The following is a 21,512-nucleotide window of genomic DNA, read 5'->3' as shown; positions in this document are numbered from 1 at the left end:
TCCACAATTTAAAAAATTTATGAGCTCAGTTTGATTTGATATGATTTTTATTATGAGAATTGTTTGATTTAGTTTTTGAACCTTATTTCATTCAAATAGAATAAAATGAAACAGAAGTTCTAAATAATTAGGGAGTAGTTCAAATGACCACTATCATCTTCATTAGAGCTGTGGTCACTATACTTTTCTATAGGAATTTTTCAGCATTGATTCTTAGACATTGAACTATCAATAGATTTTTCATTCTTGAAAGAATTTAGATCGATGCGATCAAAAACTTATTTGCTTAACTATTTCATGAAATGAATTCGAAACTAAAATAGAAATCATACCAAATCTAGGGACATTTAATCTCCGATCGAGGGCTTTATCTCCACTTTGTTTCTTATTAGGCATCCATTTTGCTTAAATTTTACATTTTCATGGCATTTTGAATAAAATTTTCTTTACCCAAAAAAATTATTTTAAGTTGAATTTTACTATAAAATTTAACCCAAGGACAAACTGGTTGGTTGAAACGGTTCGGCCATGTGGTTCGACCCTTGACTCCAATGGTTTGATTGATTGCAGAAGATGGGCACTATGAGGAGGATCAGAGAAGTGTTTTTTCTGGTAACTTTGTTGGGTCTGGTGATCTGTGGATTAGCAAAACCAAGTGAAAACAGTCAACCTCTTGCAAAAGTTGCAATTCATAAAGCAAGAATTGCTTTTGAGAAATCTGCTAATGTAACAGCATCACCTACTCTCCTTGGATTACAGGTAACCTTTCTTGACTGCAGCTTTTAACTATAATCTCTTCTCAGTTGATTTGATAATTTTAATGAAGATCTTAGAGACTAGTGCTGGATTTTATTTTATTTTTTTTCTTTTCTTTTCAGGGTGAAAGTAGTGAATGGGTGACTGTAACATTCAGCTCTCAAAATGCATCAAATAGTGATTGGATTGCAGTGTTTTCTCCTGCAAGTTCTTTAAAGTAAGTCATACAAGATACATCTTCAATATTGAATCTAGCTTTCCTTGGAAATGTCAAGGTTTTTTAATGATGCAGAAGAACTCATTTTCTGTGTCACATAGATTAAAATTTTAATGTTCATGAACTGATAGAAAGTTCCTGCTACTGAAATTTGCAGTGGTTCCACATGTCCTCCACCATATGGGAAACTTGCACCTCTTCTGTGTTCAGCTCCCATTAAGGTTTTCTTTTCTTTCCTTGCCTTGGCTTAATCTTGTTCTTAAAGTATGGTTCCAATGCAAAGCTACCCATTGCTTAAAATTTGAAGAACTTATGAAATTCTTTTGTTCTTCTGCAGTACAAATATGCAAATTACTCCTCTGCAGACTACACCAAAACAGGAAAAGGAACTGTGTCATTTCTACTCATCAACCAGAGAGCAGATTTCGCTTTTGGACTATTTTCTGGTGGAATTTCCAGTGTATGACTCAAAACACTCAGTGATCTCAAAATTCAATCCATTCTTAATTTCTGATAAATCAAATGACCTAAACCATATGTTTTTATCTTACCTATGAATTTGTTTTAGATACTAATCTTTATATGTTCCAGTTCTGTTGTGTTATTGATCTAGCTTACCTTCTTTCGTATTGAGTGTGTTTCTAGCCTATCTGGTGTTATATTATTTGATAGACTAACCATGTTAGGTTTGTCTTCTTGAAACAATAGCCAATGCTGATTGCAGTGTCAAACAAAGTAGCTTTCGCATACCCAAAGGCACCTCTTTACCCACGCTTAGCACAAGGACAGACATGGAATGAAGTAAGCCAGCACTTTCTTATCATAAACTCAATATGAAACTAATGGTGATTTAGTTATCTACTGGTGATTCATGCTCTTCTATTGATGATACTCAGATGACTGTAACTTGGACAAGTGGATATGGACTCAATGAAGCAGAGCCTTTCGTGGAATGGGGTCGACAAGGAGAAACTCAAATGCGCTCCCCAGCTGCGACCTTGACCTTCACTCGCGAAAGCTTGTGTGGTGTGTAATTTCTCTCCTACTCTTCTTGATAAGTATCGAAACAGCCTCTCAGCAAAAATTGTCTCCCCCCCCCCCCCCCCCCCCTTTTACGGGGGAGTCTGCTTGTCTGAACCGGGTTTGCTTGATAAGTCTTGTACTAGTCTGTTCATAAGATTTGCTAAATAAGCCCTGCATAATTGTGATACAAGGTTGTAAATGAATCCTGTTTATGACTTCTGCCTTGAAAGTCATACTCATGATCAATCCAAATATATGATCAAAAATAAGTATTGGCTTACAGCCAAAGAAGTATAGCTTCAACCATCCAAGTCTTTATGCTCTTCTCACAAGCTATGATGTCTAAAGATTTTCTTGTTTCCATGTTCAGGTCCACCAGCAACTACTGTGGGATGGCGTGATCCTGGTTTCATACATACAAGCTTTTTGAAGGAGTTGTGGCCTAATGCAATGTAAATTATTTAGCTTTTCTCCACACCAATCTGTGTGCATTCCCTCCTTAAAACTCCTAGATCAATCTACAATTTGTTATTCAGAAAAACTGCCACTAGATGTGTATATCTTATAATCTTACACTGTAGCTCACAAGAAATGTTGAAACATGAATGATGCAGGTACACATACAGGCTTGGACATAAAGTGCTCAATGGTTCATATGTATGGAGTCCAATTTACAGCTTCAAAGGATCTCCTTTTCCTGGCCAAGATTCACTACAGCGTGTGATAATTTTCGGTGATATGGGAAAGGTTAGAATCATCTTTGGCAAACTCAGCATAAGTAGTAATTGATAACCTCACATTTTTACAGAGAAACAGATACAATATCAATCTGTAGACGAAAAATGCTCTAAATCCATAGTAGAATCAGCATTCCATTGCATTACAAGGTCACACTTGATATGCATACAACATTTTGTAGTTTCTAGTTGCATAGAGACTAATCTACTCTTGCTTTCCTCTTTTCAGGCTGAGGCTGATGGTTCCAATGAATATGGCCCCCAACCTGGTGCTCTTAACACCACAAAGCAGCTTCTTAATGACCTAAACAATTATGATATAGTCTTCCACAACGGAGATATAACATATGCGAATGGGTACCTTTCAGAATGGGATCAATTCACCGCGCAAATTGAGCCCATTGCATCAACCAAACCATATATGATATCAAGGTCTGTGATCCTGTTCAGTTCCATTACTTTTTTCAATCTGTGCATTCTTTTTAATATACATATTGAATAACACTAGATGATCTCTCATTACAGTGGAAACCATGAGCGTGACTATCCCAATTCAGGGTCTTTCTATACCGGAACCGACTCTGGAGGAGAATGTGGTGTAGTAACAGAGACCATGTTCACTGTTCCTACAACCAACAAGGATAACTTCTGGTATCTATGTGCACATATCTGCCTATGAATGTAAATTTAAGGTGCTGTAATGGAGTGTTACCCTGAAATTTTATCTTTCCTGTCTCAGGTACTCAACTGATTTTGGTATGTTCCACTTCTGCATAGCTGATACTGAACATGACTGGAGACCAGGCACCCCACAATATCAGTTCCTAGAGAATTGCCTAGCATCTGCTGATAGGCAAAGGCAGCCATGGCTAATCTTTCTTGCACACCGAGTGTTGGGTTACTCTTCAGGTTTGCCATATGCCTTAGAAGGGACCTCTGATGAACCAATGGGAAGGGATAGCCTTCAACAGCTTTGGCAGAAATATAAGGTAGATTTGGCAATGTATGGCCATATCCATAACTATGAAAGAACATGTCCGGTGTATGAGAGCGTGTGCACAATGCCGGGGTCGAATTTCTATGAGGGCACCTTGAATGGGACCATTCATGTAGTTGCAGGGGGTGGAGGCCAGGGTCTTGATGAATTTTCACCAGTTAACACTGTATGGAGTGTTTATAAGGACTATGATTGGGGATTTGTTAAGCTTACAGCCTTCAACCATACAACTCTGCTCTTTGAATACAAGAAGAGTAGAGATGGGTTGGTTTATGATACCTTCACCATCCACCGTAACTATTCGGCCACTGTAGCTTGTACTTTTGACAGTTGCCCACTTACTACATTGGCTTCTTAATATGAACTGTGAGGGAGATGGTGATCGAGGTTGAGTATCTTTTGTATTTCTCAATATAATTATGTATGTTTGTTTTTGGTTAATATCAAGTACTAAAAGTATGTTGAAAGCATCGAGTATAGAGCTTCAAATGTAAAAGAAATGAACAAGAGATCATAGTATGGAAGTTGGAACTTCTAGGCGTGTAACAACGTCGCTTTCCTTAAGACGTAATTTGCCCTCACATCAAGGTGCTATGAGGTACTACGAACCGTCTCCTAGGATACAAAGAAGTCCAACTTTGAGTTGAATCTCCCAAGTTTTGCTAAGCACAGACAAAACTCAAGAACAGAGAAATTTTCGTATATACTGCTGTTGTAAAGCTAGAAGGTATTTATAGGCATTGAGGTGCCTCTTCTGAACAGTTCATGACTCTGTTTGTATGGGTGCACCTCTCTGTAGGGATACGAATACTGACGTTCAAATATGAGCCGTGGGATCGTTCGGCTGCACGATCTAACAGTCCATATTGAACCATCAAAAGGATATTTATGGATCTACTTCCATCGCCCTAGATCTGTCATTGATCAAAATACACGCCTTAACAGCCCACAGCCCACACTGCGCGTGCGCGCTCGGATGGTATACGTCCTCGCTCATACACTGCACACGCATTGGCATGTCTCATTATTATAAATCAAAATTTAATAGGTAGTACCTATTAATTAACTTGGATTCCGACACCTTGGTTTCCAATGTGGACTATATAAAAAACACTTTCCTAAAATAAATTAAGGAAAGTTTTCCGCTCTTACAAATCCAATAAAATGAAACATATATTATTTTATTATATTAAAATAATACAACATTCTCCCACTATTTTCAATATAATGAAAATAAGTACACAACAACAAATGGGAACCAATGCTTAAATGGTAGGTGTACTCAGACTTGAACCTCCACTTAGTGAAATCCATCAAGGCTAATCAGAAGTATACAGTAGACAAGTCTTTGAACTGATAATTCTATGATGACAAGCTAGACGTATCTCACACACTTGAATTCTTCTCCAAATATTCTCCAATAAGCGGACACTAATAAGGCCATGTGTCTCTATCCCGGTATCATGAGTGCCTTAGAGTCTAAGCACAAACTCAACTGAAGTGGCCTCATGGCCTCACTTCATGCACTCACTTAGGTAGATCTATCACAAGTGTCCTGTAATAAACACCTCAACAAGAACTGTTCTAGATCTATTAAGAGCATATAGCTCATCCTCCATCTATATTACAGGAACCAAGCACTCCTCTATGGGATGGCATATAATTAATGCTTGCAGACCACTCCATACAAAGTACTTTACTTATTGAACTCAAATTTGATATCTCATGTATTGAGACGAGTTTCCTCTGTTGGTGATCTTAGGAAATGGGCTTAAGACCCATCCTCTTGCAGTATTTTTGACCAAATTCTTTATAAGACCTTTTGTTAATGGATTTGCCAAATTTTGACTCGATCTTACAAAATCGATGGTAATTACTCCATCAACTATCAAGTGCCTCACAAAACCGTGTCTAAGTTCAATATGTCTTGACTTTCCATTGTAAATCTGGCTATATGCTCTAGCCAAGGTTGCTTCACTATCGCAATGAAGCGATATTGGTGTCATGGGTTTTGGCTATATTGGAATTTCTATCAATAAATTCCTAGCCATTCTGCTTCTTTACTACCAGAAGCTAATGCCACGAACTTTGTTGCCATAGTAGAATCAACAATACATGTTTGCTTCTTTGAACCCCAAGATATTGCTAAGAGTGAATACCCAACCACTTGTGGATGAGTGGTCTTCACTGTCTGTTATCCAACTAGCATCTGTGAACCCTTCAAGAATAGTCGGATACCCAGTGTATCTTAAGCCATAACTAGTTGTTCCCTTTAGGTATCTAAAAATCCTAAAGACAACTTTCTAGTGTAGGTTACTAGGGTTACTAGTGTACCTACTAAGTTTTCCTACAGCATATGCTATGTCTGGTCTTGTACTGGTCATTGCATACATTAGACAACCAATAGCACTAGCATAGTCTGTTTGAGACACAATCTTCCATCATTTGGTACTAATTTGACACTAGAGTCAAAAGGTGTACTAACAGGTGAACAATCTAAATGGTTGAATTTCTTCAACACTTTCTCAATGTAATGAGATTGTGTCAGCATTAACCCATCACCATGTTTGATTATTCTAATGCCCAAATGACATTAGCTTCACCCATGTCTTTCATATTGAAACTAGCAAACAAATACTTTTTAGTAATTTCTACTTGTTCTAAATCAGTACCAAATATAAGCATGTCATCAACATATAAGCAAATTATCACACCTTTTCCTCTAGAAAACTTGCTATACACACATTTGTCGGACTCATGTATTTTAAACCCATTTGACAGAATTACTTTGTCAAACTTCTCATGCCACTGTTTCGGTGCTTGTTTGAGTCCATATAATGATTTCACTAACTTACAGGCTTTGTGCTCCTATCCCTTCACAACAAACCTTTCAGGTTGTTGCATATAAATTTCTTCATCTAATTCACCATTTAGAAATGTTGTTTTGACATCCATTTGGTAAATGACAAATTTATATATAGATGCCAATGCAACTAAAACTCGAATAGTAGCAATCCTAGCCACTAGAGCATAAGTATCAAAATAATCTATGCCTTCCTTTTTTGTGAAACCTTTTGCCACTACCATTGCCTTAAATTTATCAATGGTTCCATCAATCCTTAATTTTCTTTTGAAAATCCACTTACACACTATTGTTTTAGAGCCAGGGGGTAAATCAACTAATTTCCAAGTGTTATTTCCCATGATGGAGTCCATTTCATCATTTATGGCATCTTTCCTGAGACTTCATAGCTTCCTCATATGTTTAGGATCTTTCTCTACATTTAAATATAATAAGGTTTGATTACTCTAAGTTTCTCTAGTACCTTCAACTAGATATAAAGAAATCTAGGCCAAAAGACTTTCCAGTCCTTTTCCTTTTGCTACTCCTTGGTTCTACACTAGGTGTTTGAGACTCTTCATTTATATCTCTCACAGTTAAAGAACTTGTGGTCCTAGGGATGAAAGGGAATCTGGTTTCATAAAAAATGGCATCTCTTGACTCAATAATAGTGTTCAACTCTATTGAGTCATTAGGTTCAATAACCATGAACCGATATGCTTTGCTATCCTAAGAAAATGCACTCAACACCTCTTTCACCTAGTTTCTTCCTTTTTGGTTATGGAATTTTCACAATAGCTCTATAGCACCAAATCCTAAGGTACACCAAATTTGGTTTTCGTTTCTTCCAAAGTTCATATGGGGTCTTTGGGCTCTTCTTGAAAGGAACTCTGTTTAGTATATGACAGGTTGTTAATAACGCTTCACCCCAAAAACCACTACTTAAACTAGAATAGGACATCATAGCATTCATCATTTCCATTAAAGTCCTATTTTTCTTTTCTGCCACGCCATTTTGCTGAAGAGAATAAGGTGTTATAACCTCATGTACTATGCTCATAGTATCAAAGTATTCAGGGTCATAGTATTCCCCACCCCTATCACTCCTAAGACATTTGATGGTTGTCTTACAAAAATTCTCAGACTCACTTTTAAATATTTTAAAATATTTCAAAACTACATCTTTGGCATTCAAGATATATACATAACAAAATTTGGAACAATCATCAATAAATGTTACAAAGTATTTCTTTCCTCCTCGAGTAAGGGAATTGTGGAGATCACAAACGTCACTATGTACCAAATCTAGAATGTTAGAATCTCTATTCACATTAAGAAAATGCTTTCTAGTAATCTTAGTCAGCATGCATGTTTTGCAATTATCTACATCATGGTTAACTTTAGGAAGTAAGTCTAGTTTAATCATATCATTCATTTTATGAAAATTCACATGTCCTAATCGACCATGCCATAAAGAAATGAACCAAGCATGTAAGCAGAATTATTCATATTATTCATTGAAACAGGAACAATGTTTAACTTAAACATACCCTCATACACATATCCTTTCCTCACAAAGAAACCACCTTTGGTCAGAATAAATTTATCTGACTCAAATACAAGTTTGAACCCAAATTTACTTAAAAGACTTGCAGACACAAGGTTCTTCCTAACTTCTGGGGCATGGTAAACATCTGTTAGAGTGAGGGTTTTTCCAGAAGTGAACTCAAGTTGCACTTTCCCTTTTCCTTTCATTGTAGCGGTGGAAGCATTTCCCATATAGAGAATACTCCCATCTTCTTCTGACTTATACTCAGAAAAGAAACTTCTGTCATTACAGACATGTCTGGTAGCACCAGAGTCGATCCACCAGGAAGTATCAACACCAAGATCATTAGCTTCAAAAATCATAGCCACTAGGTTCTCCTTATGGTTGTTCTTGTCGTCTGATTTATCTGATTTCTTTTTTAGAAGTTCACATTCCTTCTTGATATGACCCATTTTGCCACAGTGATAACAGGGACCCTTTTTCTTCGGATCAAACTTCTGCTTCTTGTTGGAATTAGAACTCGAGCTCCCCTTCCTCTTCATTTTACCTTTGTCAGAATCTTTCTTCTCTTTAGGGTCTTTGCCTTCCTCCACTACAAGAACTTTAGAGGTATCAGTACCATCACGGGTTCTATCCTCTTCTTTCAATTTGCATATCACTCTCTAGTTCTGCAAGAGTGACATCTTCCTTCTTGTGTTTCAGACTTTTCTTATAATCTTTCCAGGAGGGAGGCAACTTATCTAAAATGGCTAAAACAACAATGCTTTCATCCATTTTCATACCATGTTGGGAGAATTGATTGAGAATTTGTTTTGTTTCAAAAAATTGTTCCATCACTTTTCTATTATCTACCATGGTGTATCGGAAAAACTTACTTGCAAGGAACTTCTTGCTCGTCGTATCTTCCACTAGATAGGTGTTCTGCAAAGCATCTCATATCTCTTTTGCAGACTGCTTCTCATGGTGCATGTCGAATAGAGTGTCAGACAAAGAATTGCAAATCTGACCTTTGCAGCAGTAGTCATCAGTCTCCCACTTCTGCCTATTTCGCGTCTCTGTGACTATTTCATTCTCCTTCTCTTCTGGCTTGGGTGTCGTCAGTACATACACCACACTTAATTGACTCAACAGGAAATGCATCTTCTTCTGCTAGCGCTTGAAGTTAGTCTCATCAAAATGATCCAACTTGATGATGTCCATTGCAAGTTGCTTTAGTGATTGTGCCATCTCAAAAAAGGAATCACGTCTTAAGATTGTAAAAGAAATGAACAAGAGATCACAGTATGGAAGTTGGAACTTCTAGGCGCGTTACAACATCACTTTCCTTAAGACGTAATTCACCCTCACATCAAGGTGCTAGGAGGTACTGCGAACCGTCTCCCAGGATACAAAGAAGCCCAACTTTGAGTTGAATCTCCCAAGTTTTGCTAAGCATAGACAAAACTCAAGAACAGAGAAATTTTCGTATATACTGCTGTTGTGAAGCTAGAAGGTATTTATAGGCATTGAGGTGCCTCTTCTGAATAGTTCATGACTCTGTTCGTATGTGTGCACCTCTCTATAGGGATACGAATGCTGACGTTCAAATATGAGCCGTCGGATCGTTTGGTCGCATGATCTAACGGTCCATATTGAACTCAAAAGGATATTTATGGATCTACTTCCATCGCCCTAGATCTACCGTTGATCAAAATACACGGTTCAGATCTAATCTTGCTCGAAGTGCTAAGTGCGTGCGCCATAAACGCCCATAGCCCACGCCGCGTGTACGCGAGCGCTCCCAGATGGTACACCGTCCTCGCTCAAACACTGCACACGCATTGGCGTGTCTCATTATTATAAATCAAAGTTAATAGGTGGTACCTATTAATTAACTTGGATTCCGACACCTCGGTTTCCAATGTGGGACTATATAAAAAACACTTTCCTAAAATAAATTAAGGAAAATTTTCCGTACTTACAAATCCAATAAAATGGAACATATATTATTTTATTATATTAAAAATAATACAACATCAAATCCTAATCTGACTGCAATGCTTTGTGAACCAAGAGCTGACTTATCTAGAGTTTTAATCAAATACATGATCAAGGAGGCATCACTTAACCATTAAAACGCACAGCATCTGACTGCAATGCTAAGGACCTCTCAGGTCTAAGGACCAAAATCTAGAATTCTATAGCTAAACAAGCCCCTAGTTAAAACTCTTGCTTATTGGCATTGAACACATTACTTTTGTTGGAAAAGTTATTCATCAGCTAAGTATGGGTAATTGAAATAGGAGCAGCTGTTACATAATCTTGGCTCTTATGAAACTGAAAATAAACCATAAACAAGCTTTTAGTGAGTCACAGTGCTCCCAATCTCAATGGGCTTGACTATCAAGGACAATACATGATCCTTGCTTTTGTAGCTCTCAGAACCAAGTCCATCTCCATATTGGTATACACAAAGTGATGTTCGAGCGAGATTTAGACAAATCTGCACAAATTTTCTAGAGAAAGGAGAGTTGGTGATGCATTTGTTCATCAATTTCCATGTCTCCATGATCTTTTCTTTAATGTATTCTCGAGCAATTTGTTCGGAAACTTTATGTTCATGCATGTAACAATGGATTGATGATGAAACATCACCTCTCTCTAGTTCAGCCTGCAAAATGAACCCAAAATAGATCCTTAGATTATGTTGATTTTGTCTTATAAAAATATCACTACAGTGAAGATATTGAAGAGATTTATACTAATGAAGTCGCGAGATCATTGGAGAGCCGAAAGATCATGGAGGGGCCAAATATTAGATCTGGGTTGCTCTTCAGGCATTCAAGTATTTCCTCATTGATCTCTTCTCCTGTTGCAAAAAAGGCATGGACAAGAAATATAGTTCCTGAAGATGAAACCCATCCATTCTTCAAGTAATCTTTAGTTGATGGGGTTGTTCTCGTTTGATACCACTTTGCCTCAACAAACATTGCCTTGATGAAATCTGCCCACTGAGATCAAATGAAAAAAAGATAAAGAAATTACAAGTTTTTGTATACCTGTTTCAAGTTCTATAGGTAGATAATGAAATATAGTTCTTGGAAGAACGATATAATACCGTTTTCTGCAAGTATGGTAAGATATCCCAACCCTGTTCACAAAGAATGTCATAGGCCATCTCATTAGTGGTATTGAATAGAGCTAAGAAAGCAATCTTCATGTAGCTTGGAAGTTCTTTCATTGCCTCCACATCCCATCTGTAAGAACATAAATAGGCAAAATTTCATTGCAATTCATATAGAATTTTTATTTATTTATTTTATTTTATGGTCATATTATAGTGATTAATCACCTAATAAAGCAAAGAACAACTTAATCTTGAAATGATAATTCCTTTAGTAATTAGCTTCAAAATGCAAAACTTTCCTTAGAATAACCTGGCAAAGATGCCCAATCCATTTTATAACTTGTGTATTTAAGAAGACAAAATAAAATAAAATAAAAAGAAATAATTTCTCCAACTTAGGTCATGGCAAACCATGGAGAGCTGACCACAATAAGATATTAGTATATGAGCTTTAATAATCCCACATCATCTATTTCAAGTCTAGTTGAAGCCGTCAAATCTTGTTCACCATACATTTAAGGGGGTGAGAAGGGTTTAATTTGTTAGTGTTCAGTAGTGGATGTGGATCCCCTCTTAAATGTGTAGTGGAGAAGATGCCAAGATAGTGGTACCCTCTACAGAATTGGTTCCTCTATTCCTGTCATAGACCTTATAAGAGTTCCTCATCAGCTTGATTCCAAAAATGTATATCAATGAAAGGAAACTCCAAAACTAGTATAACAATTGGTTTGTGTTGGGATCCTCTACCCATTGTGTGAAATGATTTTGCTCCCCTTGCATACCTTTTCGCTACACATTTAGGTGGGGACCCATTTCTAAACATTAATATTGTGGACCATACGCTCAAAGATGGGCCCTCCTAAATGTGCAATGAAGAGATCTGAAGAAAACACAATTCTCTACTCGTGGAGATACAAAATCTGAACTCAAATGAAAGATAAACAAATGTAAGAGATGCTAACAATAACCTTTCAACAGCATCGGTAAAAAGCTGGAGTTCCTCGATAGAGCCATGGACATCATAAATGTCATCTATTATCATAACAAATTTCATGACTTTTGTAAGCCAGTTTCTACAACGTTCATATTGAGGCTCACACGTAAGCCCAAGACTCCAAAAAAAACTCTCCACAAGCCGATCTCTTGCAAAGCTCAATCTTGCTGCTAAACCAATATTTCGCCACCACCTAAATAGCAAGTCAAATTATTTAATTAGTAAATTTCATGGTACTATTGAAGAGATACAAATTGACAAAGGATTCTTACATTTTCAAGGTGACAAAATGAGTTAGAGAAGATTTTAATAGAAACAACTAGGAACATAAACAAACAAAATATAGGTCAAAGAGGCATAAGGAGGTTCATAACAATAGAAAGCATTTTATGGTTACAGACCATAAGAGTTGGTTCAATTGACAAATGACTAATGCCTCTTATTCAAGAGGTCAAGATTTAACTTTTCCTCATGTTATATATAATAACCCCACATCAATATACATAAAAAAATCCGCAGTTTCAAAACAAAGAAAATGTGATGTGTTAAAATGAAACAAACAATTCATCTTAGGGTGAACCCGATGCTTCCCTCTCCCCCACGAGAGTTTTCCTACGCAGCCTTAACTCTAATAATTTTTGTTGCAATGCGATTTTGGTGCTTGACCTTAGGCTACAACTATGGTCCACTGACCACCGCACCGAGGCCTGCCCCAAAAAGGCAAACCCGGCGTTGAAGACTTCCAAACAAACAAAGTCTACAAGGGGTGCAATTTTCTTGCTGAAACCTTACTAGCAATTTTTGCTAAGAGCTATTTAATACCTTGACCTCAGGGTACAACTATAGTCCACCGACTATAGCATCAAGGTCTGCCCATATAATGAAAAAAAAATTAAAAAAATGAAGAACTCTTAAGAATACGGAAGGCCAAATCGAGAGCTCTCCCTAGAATACCTTAACTCAAAAAACCTCAAAATCCCAGTCCTCTATTATATAAGATAGCAAAACAAATAAGTACTCCTCAAAGTTGGGTTGATCCATTGGGTTGGGTGTACGCTTAGACTTGCTGGTTCAAGCCTTCTTGTACTATTATAGATTTGACCTGATTTCTGTTAAGGTTGCCAATGAAGACGTTGGAGTGGGGGCAATCATTGAACCTGGTCCAAGAATTCAAACCACACATAACACAAATTTTCAAAATCTTTTACTAAGCCAAACCTCGATGCATGTCTAAGATCTCTTTGATGCAGTGCTTGCACCATGTTAAAGTCCAGCTTGGCCAATTCAAGAATTTTAGGGTTCATATCTTCTTCTTCCTGGTATGCGTCAATATACCACCTTGTCTCTGGCCTAAGCATCCTCCAGTGTAGAGGAACTTCCAAGGAATGCTTCACTACCTGATGGGCCTCAACACTTGAGTCTTTGTATCCCATTATGTCTTCAAGATATCTTCTAGTAAAGTCTCTAGCCTCATCTAAGATACTCTCACCTTCTACACTGAGAGATGAGGATTCATACAAGCTTAGTATTCCTGTAATGTCAGCACGGAGTGACTCCTTGAATTTTCCATTCCCATCCAAGAAGCCACTGAACACATCTGCAACCATAAGATCAATCTCTTTAGTTTCCCATACATTTAAAGCATTAAAATTAAAACCTCAGTGCTACCATAGCCAACTGCTACCTTCAGAGACCAGATATCCATGTTGCCTGAGGAGCCTAAAATGGAGTGCAATTGCAGATAAATCATCCTTAATGTTAAACTTATCGGTATTGCTATCACTGTAAACTGATTGCAAGATCTGGTGAATCTCTTCATGGAAAAGATGTTCCAAACCTAACCTTTGCAAGACATCAATTTGCTTGAACTGAGCTTTTGGTTCAGTCTCTTTGTTGAGCAGAACCCTGACATCTTCTGCAAGTTCCTTGGCCCTTGTTTTGAATATGTCATCCTATACAAATGGGTTAAACTTCCATGTAAGTATAGAATCATTAACAAACTATGATTTATAAATATATGAGCTAGTAAAGATAATTTATCGAGTTCTTTTTTCTGTACAACAACACACAAAGAAGACATAATTGGTTCACCCAGAGGTTATATCCATACCCGAGAGAGAGGGGGTTCACTATCAATAACATAAACAACCCTACTTCAATGATGTTGGGAGACTATATATAAATATTGATAAAAACTCTACTTCAACGAAAAAGACCAAAATGCTTATGTACCCAAAATAGCAAATCAAGATTGCCAAACAGTTGAGGTCCATAGCCAGTCATTTTGAAAAGCTCGAAAAATTCTATACATGACTAGCGGTGGTTGACATCGAAAAGCAGGGATGTGAACCCGTTTTAGCCCCTGAAAAAGATTCTTGCAAAGAAAATAATTACCTCATAATTACTGCGTAAAGACTCAACGAAATCATAGTTCCAAATGGTAGGTTGGTAGACTACTGCTGATGGTTTATCAATGGCTTCTGGTTGGGAATGGATGCCATTAACGCATCTGATTGACAAATTTGGTTTGACAATGCACAGAACTCTTGGTTTAACATATCGAAGACAACATATTGAAATAGGCGAGAGTGAGCCCGAAGCATGAAGTTGCAGAGCCATTGCTTGACTATTCTTTAGATCTATTGGTTTAGGAGTTTTGGCTTAATTCATCCAAAATGCTTTGGCTGCCTTATATTCTAGTTTGGGTCTTAATAATTTTCCTGGTGTAAATGTTTGGGCCTTGATATTTAATCTTTTATCATAATGTTGCTTGAATTGACCTACACCATTAATTGTTTTTAATAGTAAAAGTGGGGCGGCTTCTTCTTCTTATATTCTTTTTTTGGTGAAGTCTTCTTGTTCTTATCACCTTAAGGTTAACAAGTCAAAAATAGAAAGTACGTACGTTACCAACTCCATTTTTGTTGGTTTCTAAGTGTTTTTTGATAATGTTATTGATATGAACACAGTGGGAGTGCCATCTGGACAAGGACAGGTCAGCACACAAAGACAAGTTGGAGCGGAAGAGGACCATAATTCTGAGCTTCCACGTCGGTCTGATAGAAGGAGAAAGAAGCCAGCGTACCTGGAGAGTTATGCTCATTGAGAATAAGGGAATATCTGTTGCTGAACAAACCCCTGCTGTTTGTTACTCATTTGCTTTTGCTTTTTGTGTTTGGTTAGTTATTTCACTGTTTGATTTTGTGTTTGGTTTCATTGCAATGATTCTCGGATCAATTTCGATCCCTACGTCTAACGGTGGCAAGGAGCTGTATAAAGTTGGTAAGAGGAACCCTAAAAGGTAATGAAAAATGTTATTTCCTCAATTCCCTGTTTTCCCCTCTCTCTAAGGCTCTCTTCTTTTCTCAATCTTCCCTTTCTATATCTCAATTTCTGAAGGTCACAACAATTGGTCCGACCTACTGGATGGCTTACTCAAGAGGGGCGACCTAGGAGAAGGGCTGCCCGGAGTAGATAAAAAACCCCACCGCCGGAGTGGAGCTACCTAGAGTGGGCCGACGAGGACGTCGTCTTGTAAGGGTGGGGTAATGTTACGGTTAGTCCCACATCGGTGCCTTACAAGCACTGATGTGGGCTGATAAACCTTGGCAAACCCCCACTTGGTAAGCCGGTTTTCTAGGTGGTGTGGAACCGAGGTTCTATAATTGGTCCGACCTACCAGATCTCGAGAATGGCGGAAAATACTCGCCTGAGACAATTAGATGAGGCGGTTAAGGGTTTGAACAGCACCACAGCCACTCAGGGAGAAACTTTAACAGAGATACAGAGATCTGTAGGAGAGTAGAAAACTTCAATGGACGAACAGAAGAATGCTCTTACAGCAGTTGCGTTGGAGCTTGCAGCACTTGCCGGTAGGTTGGATAACTACATGCGGCAACCCCAACCACCATCTCTTTCTCCTGCTGCAACTACATGCTCTTACAGCAGTTGCGTTGGAGCTTGCAGCACTTGCCGGTAGGTTGGATAACTACATGCGGCAACCCCAACCACCATCTCTTTCTCCTGCTGCAACTCTTGTGGCTGTAACTCCGGTGGCGTCCACTGCCCAGGATCCAACCTCATCTTCCTCGGTCACATTCGGCAACATTCAGGCACGATCGGTGAAGGTGGAGTTCCCTCGGTTTGACGGTACTGACCCCGATGGATGGTTGTTCAAGGCTGAAGGTTTTTTTGAATACCATTCTACAAGGAATGACCAGAAATTGCTGGTTACACAATTTCACATGGATGGAGAGGCACTCCAGTCGTTTCGGTGCATCAAGAAGGCTGGGATGATTCCTACCTGGGATGCATTTTCTAGAGCACTAGTTTCTCGGTTTGGACCATCGCCTTTCGATGACCCGCAAGGATCCATCGCCAAGTTGATGTAGACGATGACGGTGAATGATTACCAGGCTCAATTTGAAGCATTAGCCAACCAAATCTTTGGATTACCCCCTTCGTTCTTAATCAGTTTCTTTATCTCAGGACTCAAATCGGAGATTCGCCATGAAGTATTAGCATCTCGTCCGACGGATATGGCAACGGCAGTAGGTATGGCTCGTCTAATTGAGAGCAAACTTCTGGAGCAGAGGCGAGGCCCCATTCGTGCTCTTCCCATATCATCCCGACCACCCTTACTTCCAACGCCATTCAACAAGCCGCTGACATTAGCGTCACCGACATCACCTCCAGTTAAACGTCTGACGCCCATAGAAATGCAACAGAGGAGAGAGAAGGGCTTGTGTTTCAATTGTGAAGAGAAATACACTCCAGGTCATAAATGCAAGCATCGGCAATTGTTATTGCTGGAGTTCGGGGAAGGGGATCCACCAGACGAGGGAAGCTTGTCGGCAACTGTAGAAGAATTGATGGACCCAAGCGTAGAGGAAGTAATTACAACAGAGCTATCATACCAATCTCTAGTGGGAACACATTCAACTACAACCTTGAGATTCACAGGAAGCATCAATGGTCGATTAGTACAAGTGCTGGTGGACGGAGGGAGTACACATAATTTTGTTCAAGGAAAAATAGCTCAACATCTTGGGTTAACGGTGGAGCCGGCGAATTCTGTGAAGGTCTTGGTCGGAGATGGCAATAAGCTTCTCTGTGAAGGCTTGATTCGGAATCTGCATCTAAAGGTACAAAATTACTCTATATATATTGATGCATACACTTTACCTGTTTTTGGGGCCGATGTAATACTGGGTGTGCAATGGCTTTCAACTCTTGGGCCAATAATATTTGACTATGGTAGGCTCACATTACAATTTGGGACTAAGGGCCAAGAAGTCACATGGGTTGGTGAAGCCCAACATGGGCCAGCCCAAGTAGACTTTCATGTAGTAAAAAGAGTGACTGAGGCCCAAGCCTACGTGTGTCTTTACAAATTAGACCTGAATTGGAACATCAGTGGCCCAAAAAATGTTGAGGACCCAGGATTGCTTTTTTTACTAGAGCAGTATAAACCCATATTTGAAGAACCCATCGGCCTTCCCCCTCGGCGAGAGCAGGATCATGCGATCCATCTCATTCCCGGATCCAACCGGGTGAATGTGAGCCCCTATTGCTATCCACATTTTCAAAAAGGGGAAATTGAAAGACAAGTTGAGTCGATGTTGGCTAGTGGTGTAATTCGTCCAAGTGTGAGTCCATTTTCATCTCCCGTGCTACTTGTTAAAAAACGGGACGGAACATGGAGATTTTGTGTGGATTATAGGGCCCTAAATGCCATTACGATCAAGGATCGTTTCCCTATACCCACAATTGATGAACTCTTTGATGAGTTGCATGGGGCCCCTTTTTTTTCAAAGCTTGATCTACCGTCCAGATATCACCAAGTTCGGGTACAGGTTGAGGATGTGCCAAAGACAGCCTTTAGGACGCATGAAGGGCATTATGAGTTCTTGGTGATGCCTTTTGGGCTCACTAATGCTCCTAGTACATTCCAAGCCATGATGAATTCAGTCTTCAAGGCCCATTTAAGGAAATTTATATTGGTGTTTTTTGATGACCTACTAATTTATAGCCCTACTTGGGCTTCGCATCTGGAGCACCTAAAAATTGTGTTGGACTTTCTCAAGGCCCATTACCTTTATGCAAAGAAAGGTAAATGTTTTTTTGGGCAAAAGGAAGTGGAGTATCTAGGCCATGTTGTATCAGGCCGAGGGCTGGAAGTGGACCAGCATAAAATACAAGCAGTCTTAGAGTGGCCCATTCCAAGAAACATCAAGGAGGTCCGAGGTTTCCTAGGGCTAACCGTCTATTACAGGAGGTTCGTGAAGGGGTATGCACAGGTTGCAACACCACTCTCAAATTTGCTCAAAAAAGGAGAGTTTCAATGGAGTGAAGATGCAAAAAAAGCATTCCATGCGTTACAACAACGCTTAACTCGAGCACCGGTGTTGGCATTACCTGATTTTGGTAAACCTTTCATGGTGTAAACAGATGCATCAGGGACAGGGGTGGGAGCTGTATTGTCGCAAGAAGGTCATCCTATCGCCTACTTCAATAGAAAATTATCACCTAGGGCTCAAGCAACCTCCACTTATAATCGGGAAATGCTTGCAATCACCATGGCTATTGCTCGATGGCGGCAGTACCTCTGGGGAAGAAAGTGTTATGTCTTGACAGATCAAAGAAGTTTAAAGGAATTGACATCATAGGTAATTCAAACCCCGGATCAGCAAGAATGGCTGGCAAAATTGCTAGGATTTGATTTTGATATAATCTACAAACCTGGGAAGGAGAATCAAGCAGCTAATGCTCTATCTCGAAGCCCGGAGGTAATTTTGGCAACCATGTCGGTTTCCATCACCACTCCTACACCAGAATTTCTTACCAACTTGCAAACGGAGGTGGCAAATTCATTAGAGCTGCAAAGAATACTTAAGGAATTGGAGAGTGATCCTCAAAAATTTCCAGGCTATCGACATGATAATGGCTTGCTATTTCACAAGCAGCGATTAGTATTCCTGGATGAGTTCCATAGCAGTCAAGTTTGTGGGCACTCAGGATATTTGAGAATACTTAAGCGCATAGGGGCAAATCTCACATGGACGGGAATGCGCAAGGAAGTCAAGAAATATGTTGAACAATGCAACATATGCCAGCAAACCAAGTATCTCCATACTCGGCCAAGCAGGTTACTTCAACCCTTACCAATTCCTCAACAAATTTGGGAGGAAATCTCTATGGATTTCATCACGGGGCTACCAAGTTCAAATGGGAAAGAGGCAATCATGGTAGTGGTGGATAGACTTTCAAAATATGCTCACTTTAGTCCCCTTCCTCATGGAGTGACCAGTCTCAAGGTTGCGGAAATTTTCATTGTTGATATTGTTAAATTGCATAGCATACCAAAGGTAATTATCTCGGACAGAGACCCTCTCTTCCTTAGCAATTTTTGGAGAGATTGCACAAGTTACAGAGCACGGCTTTGGCCTTCAGTACTGCATATCACCCTCAATCAGATGGGTAGACCGAAGTACTCAACAGGTGTCTTGAGATGTATCTTTGAAGTTTTGTATTTGACAAACTGAAGCAGTGGACTAAGTACTTGGCATGGGCGGAGTATTGGTATAACACGTCTTACCACACTGCAGCAGGAACTACTCCATTTCAAATAGTCTATGGGCGACCTCCTCCTACCTTGGTGCGTTATTTGTCTCAGAAAACTTCCAATGCAGGAGTTGAAGAAGAACTTCTCAGCCGCGATCAAGCATTGGTAGCACTAAAGAATAATCTAGCTTGTGCCCAAGCTAGAATGAAGACTTATGCGGACACGAAGCGAATTGACAGAGAATTCTCAGTAGGGTACTGGGTATATGTCAAATTACAGCGATATAGGCAAGGCTCAATAGCGCAGCGACTTAATTAGAAGTTGTCCAAACGTTTTTTTGGGGCCATTTTAGGTGGAAGAGCGGATAGGAAAGGTTTCCTATCGTCTAGCTTTTCAAGCTAAGTCTCATATCCACCCTATTTTTCATGTGTCCTTAATAAAACAGCACTTTGGAGCAACCCTGAATCTCAGTCAGCACCCTTTCCCTCTTCAATGGAGCCGAAGCCCTTGGCCATTATACAAAGCTGTAATGTTCTTCGCCGTGGTTATGATGTTACCAAAGTGTTAGTGCAATGGGAAGACATGCCTCTTGAAGATACATCCTGGGTAGACCTCAGAGAATTGCAAAGGTGCTTCCCAAATTTCAACCTTGAGGGCAAGGTTGCTGCATTAGGGGGCGGCAATGATATGAACACAGTGGGAGTGCCATCTTGACAAGGACAGGTCAGCACACAAAGACAAGTTGGAGCTGAAGAGGACCATAATTTTGAGCTTCCACGTCGGTCTGATAGAAGGGGAAAGAAGCCAGCGTACCTGGAGAGTTATGCTCATTGAGAATAAGGGAATATCTGTTCTGTTGAACAAACCCCTGTTGTTTGTTACTCATTTGCTTTTGCTTTTTGTGTTTGGTTAGTTATTTCACTGTTTGGTTTTGTGTTTGGTTTCATTGCAATGATTGTCGGATCAATTTTGATCCCTACGTCCAATGGTGGTAAGGAGCTGTATAAAGTTGGTAAGAGGAACCCTAAAAGGTAATGAAAAATGTTATTTCCTCAATCCCTGTTTTCCCCTCTCTCTAAGGCTCTCTTCTTTTCTCAATCTTCCCTTTCTATATCTCAATTTCTGAAGGTCACAACAGTTATTTTCTGAGAATGTTGTTCTTTGTGAAAATTATTGTTCAATATTTTTATCAACGAATGATAGTCTGACAACAATTTTGACCATTTAGTAAAATTTGTACTGAGAATGTCTGTGGAACAAATTGATGGTTGGTAAATTTTGTTCTTAAGAACGATTTTAGCTATGTTCTCTTGATTTATATCGTGACTTATAGGAAGAGAGACTCACCCATGAAGTCAGAAAGGAGTTTGAAGTTGTGTGTGAATGAAATTTGGGTCAAATGTTCCTCTTTGTGCGCAATTTTGAGATAGGCTTTTTGTTTTTGAAAACAACGAAACAAATCAAAGTAGTTTTGCAAAAACCCTTCTTAGACACGAAAATTGGACATGTTTGTTTCCTAAAAATGAAAGGATAACCATTTTACTAAAAGTATTTTGGCTTTCTAAGAGCAAAAGAACACCAAAAACTATTACTTGGCCCATTATCTAAGGAGTTTTGATCGGGTAAATAGTGGAGATCCTTTCCACCCAGCTTGTCCCTCCACCTACCCACCCACACTCATAAGATTTGCCTATGTCAGGCAGGAGCCATGTTGGTTCCACATTCAT

General features: G+C 39.2%; 2 protein-coding genes across 2 annotated transcripts; one reads left to right on the top strand and one right to left on the bottom strand.

The window, feature by feature from the left end:
- Positions 1 to 573: 573 nt before the first annotated feature.
- On the top strand, positions 574 to 4,263 carry LOC149002605 (putative inactive purple acid phosphatase 1). The gene is made up of 11 exons (XM_089137168.1): positions 574 to 759; positions 879 to 973; positions 1,131 to 1,194; positions 1,311 to 1,433; positions 1,682 to 1,774; positions 1,870 to 1,999; positions 2,367 to 2,448; positions 2,611 to 2,743; positions 2,963 to 3,165; positions 3,259 to 3,384; positions 3,473 to 4,263. The coding sequence occupies exons 1-11, from the start codon at positions 574 to 576 to the stop codon at positions 4,086 to 4,088; spliced, it is 1,851 nt and encodes a 616-aa protein (XP_088993294.1). The 3' UTR covers positions 4,089 to 4,263.
- Positions 4,264 to 10,114: 5,851 nt separating this feature from the next.
- On the bottom strand, positions 10,115 to 14,904 carry LOC149002604 (terpene synthase 10-like). Its single transcript, XM_089137470.1, has 7 exons — positions 14,616 to 14,904; positions 13,906 to 14,173; positions 13,440 to 13,818; positions 12,196 to 12,414; positions 11,219 to 11,357; positions 10,863 to 11,111; positions 10,115 to 10,771 (listed from the first exon to the last, which is right to left on the bottom strand). Exons 1-7 carry the CDS (start codon positions 14,838 to 14,840, stop codon positions 10,463 to 10,465), a joined length of 1,788 nt encoding a protein of 595 aa, XP_088993596.1. The 5' UTR covers positions 14,841 to 14,904; the 3' UTR covers positions 10,115 to 10,462.
- Positions 14,905 to 21,512: the final 6,608 nt, after the last annotated feature.

Source organism: Hakea prostrata, chromosome 10, assembly GCF_041222555.1.
Source record: "Hakea prostrata isolate BN-2017 chromosome 10, UWA_Hpros_2, whole genome shotgun sequence".
In the NCBI taxonomy this organism is placed as follows: domain Eukaryota; kingdom Viridiplantae; phylum Streptophyta; class Magnoliopsida; order Proteales; family Proteaceae; genus Hakea; species Hakea prostrata.
This window is presented reverse-complemented; position numbering and strand designations above follow the sequence as displayed.

Coding starts and splice junctions, on each gene's coding strand:
- LOC149002604 (XM_089137470.1), bottom strand. CDS start 14,840: ATGGCTCTGCAACTTCATGCTTCGGGCTCACTCTCGCCTATTTCAATA. Junction 11,358..12,195: donor TTTACCGATGCTGTTGAAAG/GTTATTGTTAGC, acceptor ATGTTCTTACAG/ATGGGATGTGGAGGCAATGA. Junction 10,772..10,862: donor ATGATCTCGCGACTTCATTA/GTATAAATCTCT, acceptor TTCATTTTGCAG/GCTGAACTAGAGAGAGGTGA.
- LOC149002605 (XM_089137168.1), top strand. CDS start 574: ATGGGCACTATGAGGAGGATCAGAGAAGTGTTTTTTCTGGTAACTTTG. Junction 1,775..1,869: donor AAGGACAGACATGGAATGAA/GTAAGCCAGCAC, acceptor GATGATACTCAG/ATGACTGTAACTTGGACAAG. Junction 3,385..3,472: donor ACCAACAAGGATAACTTCTG/GTATCTATGTGC, acceptor TTCCTGTCTCAG/GTACTCAACTGATTTTGGTA.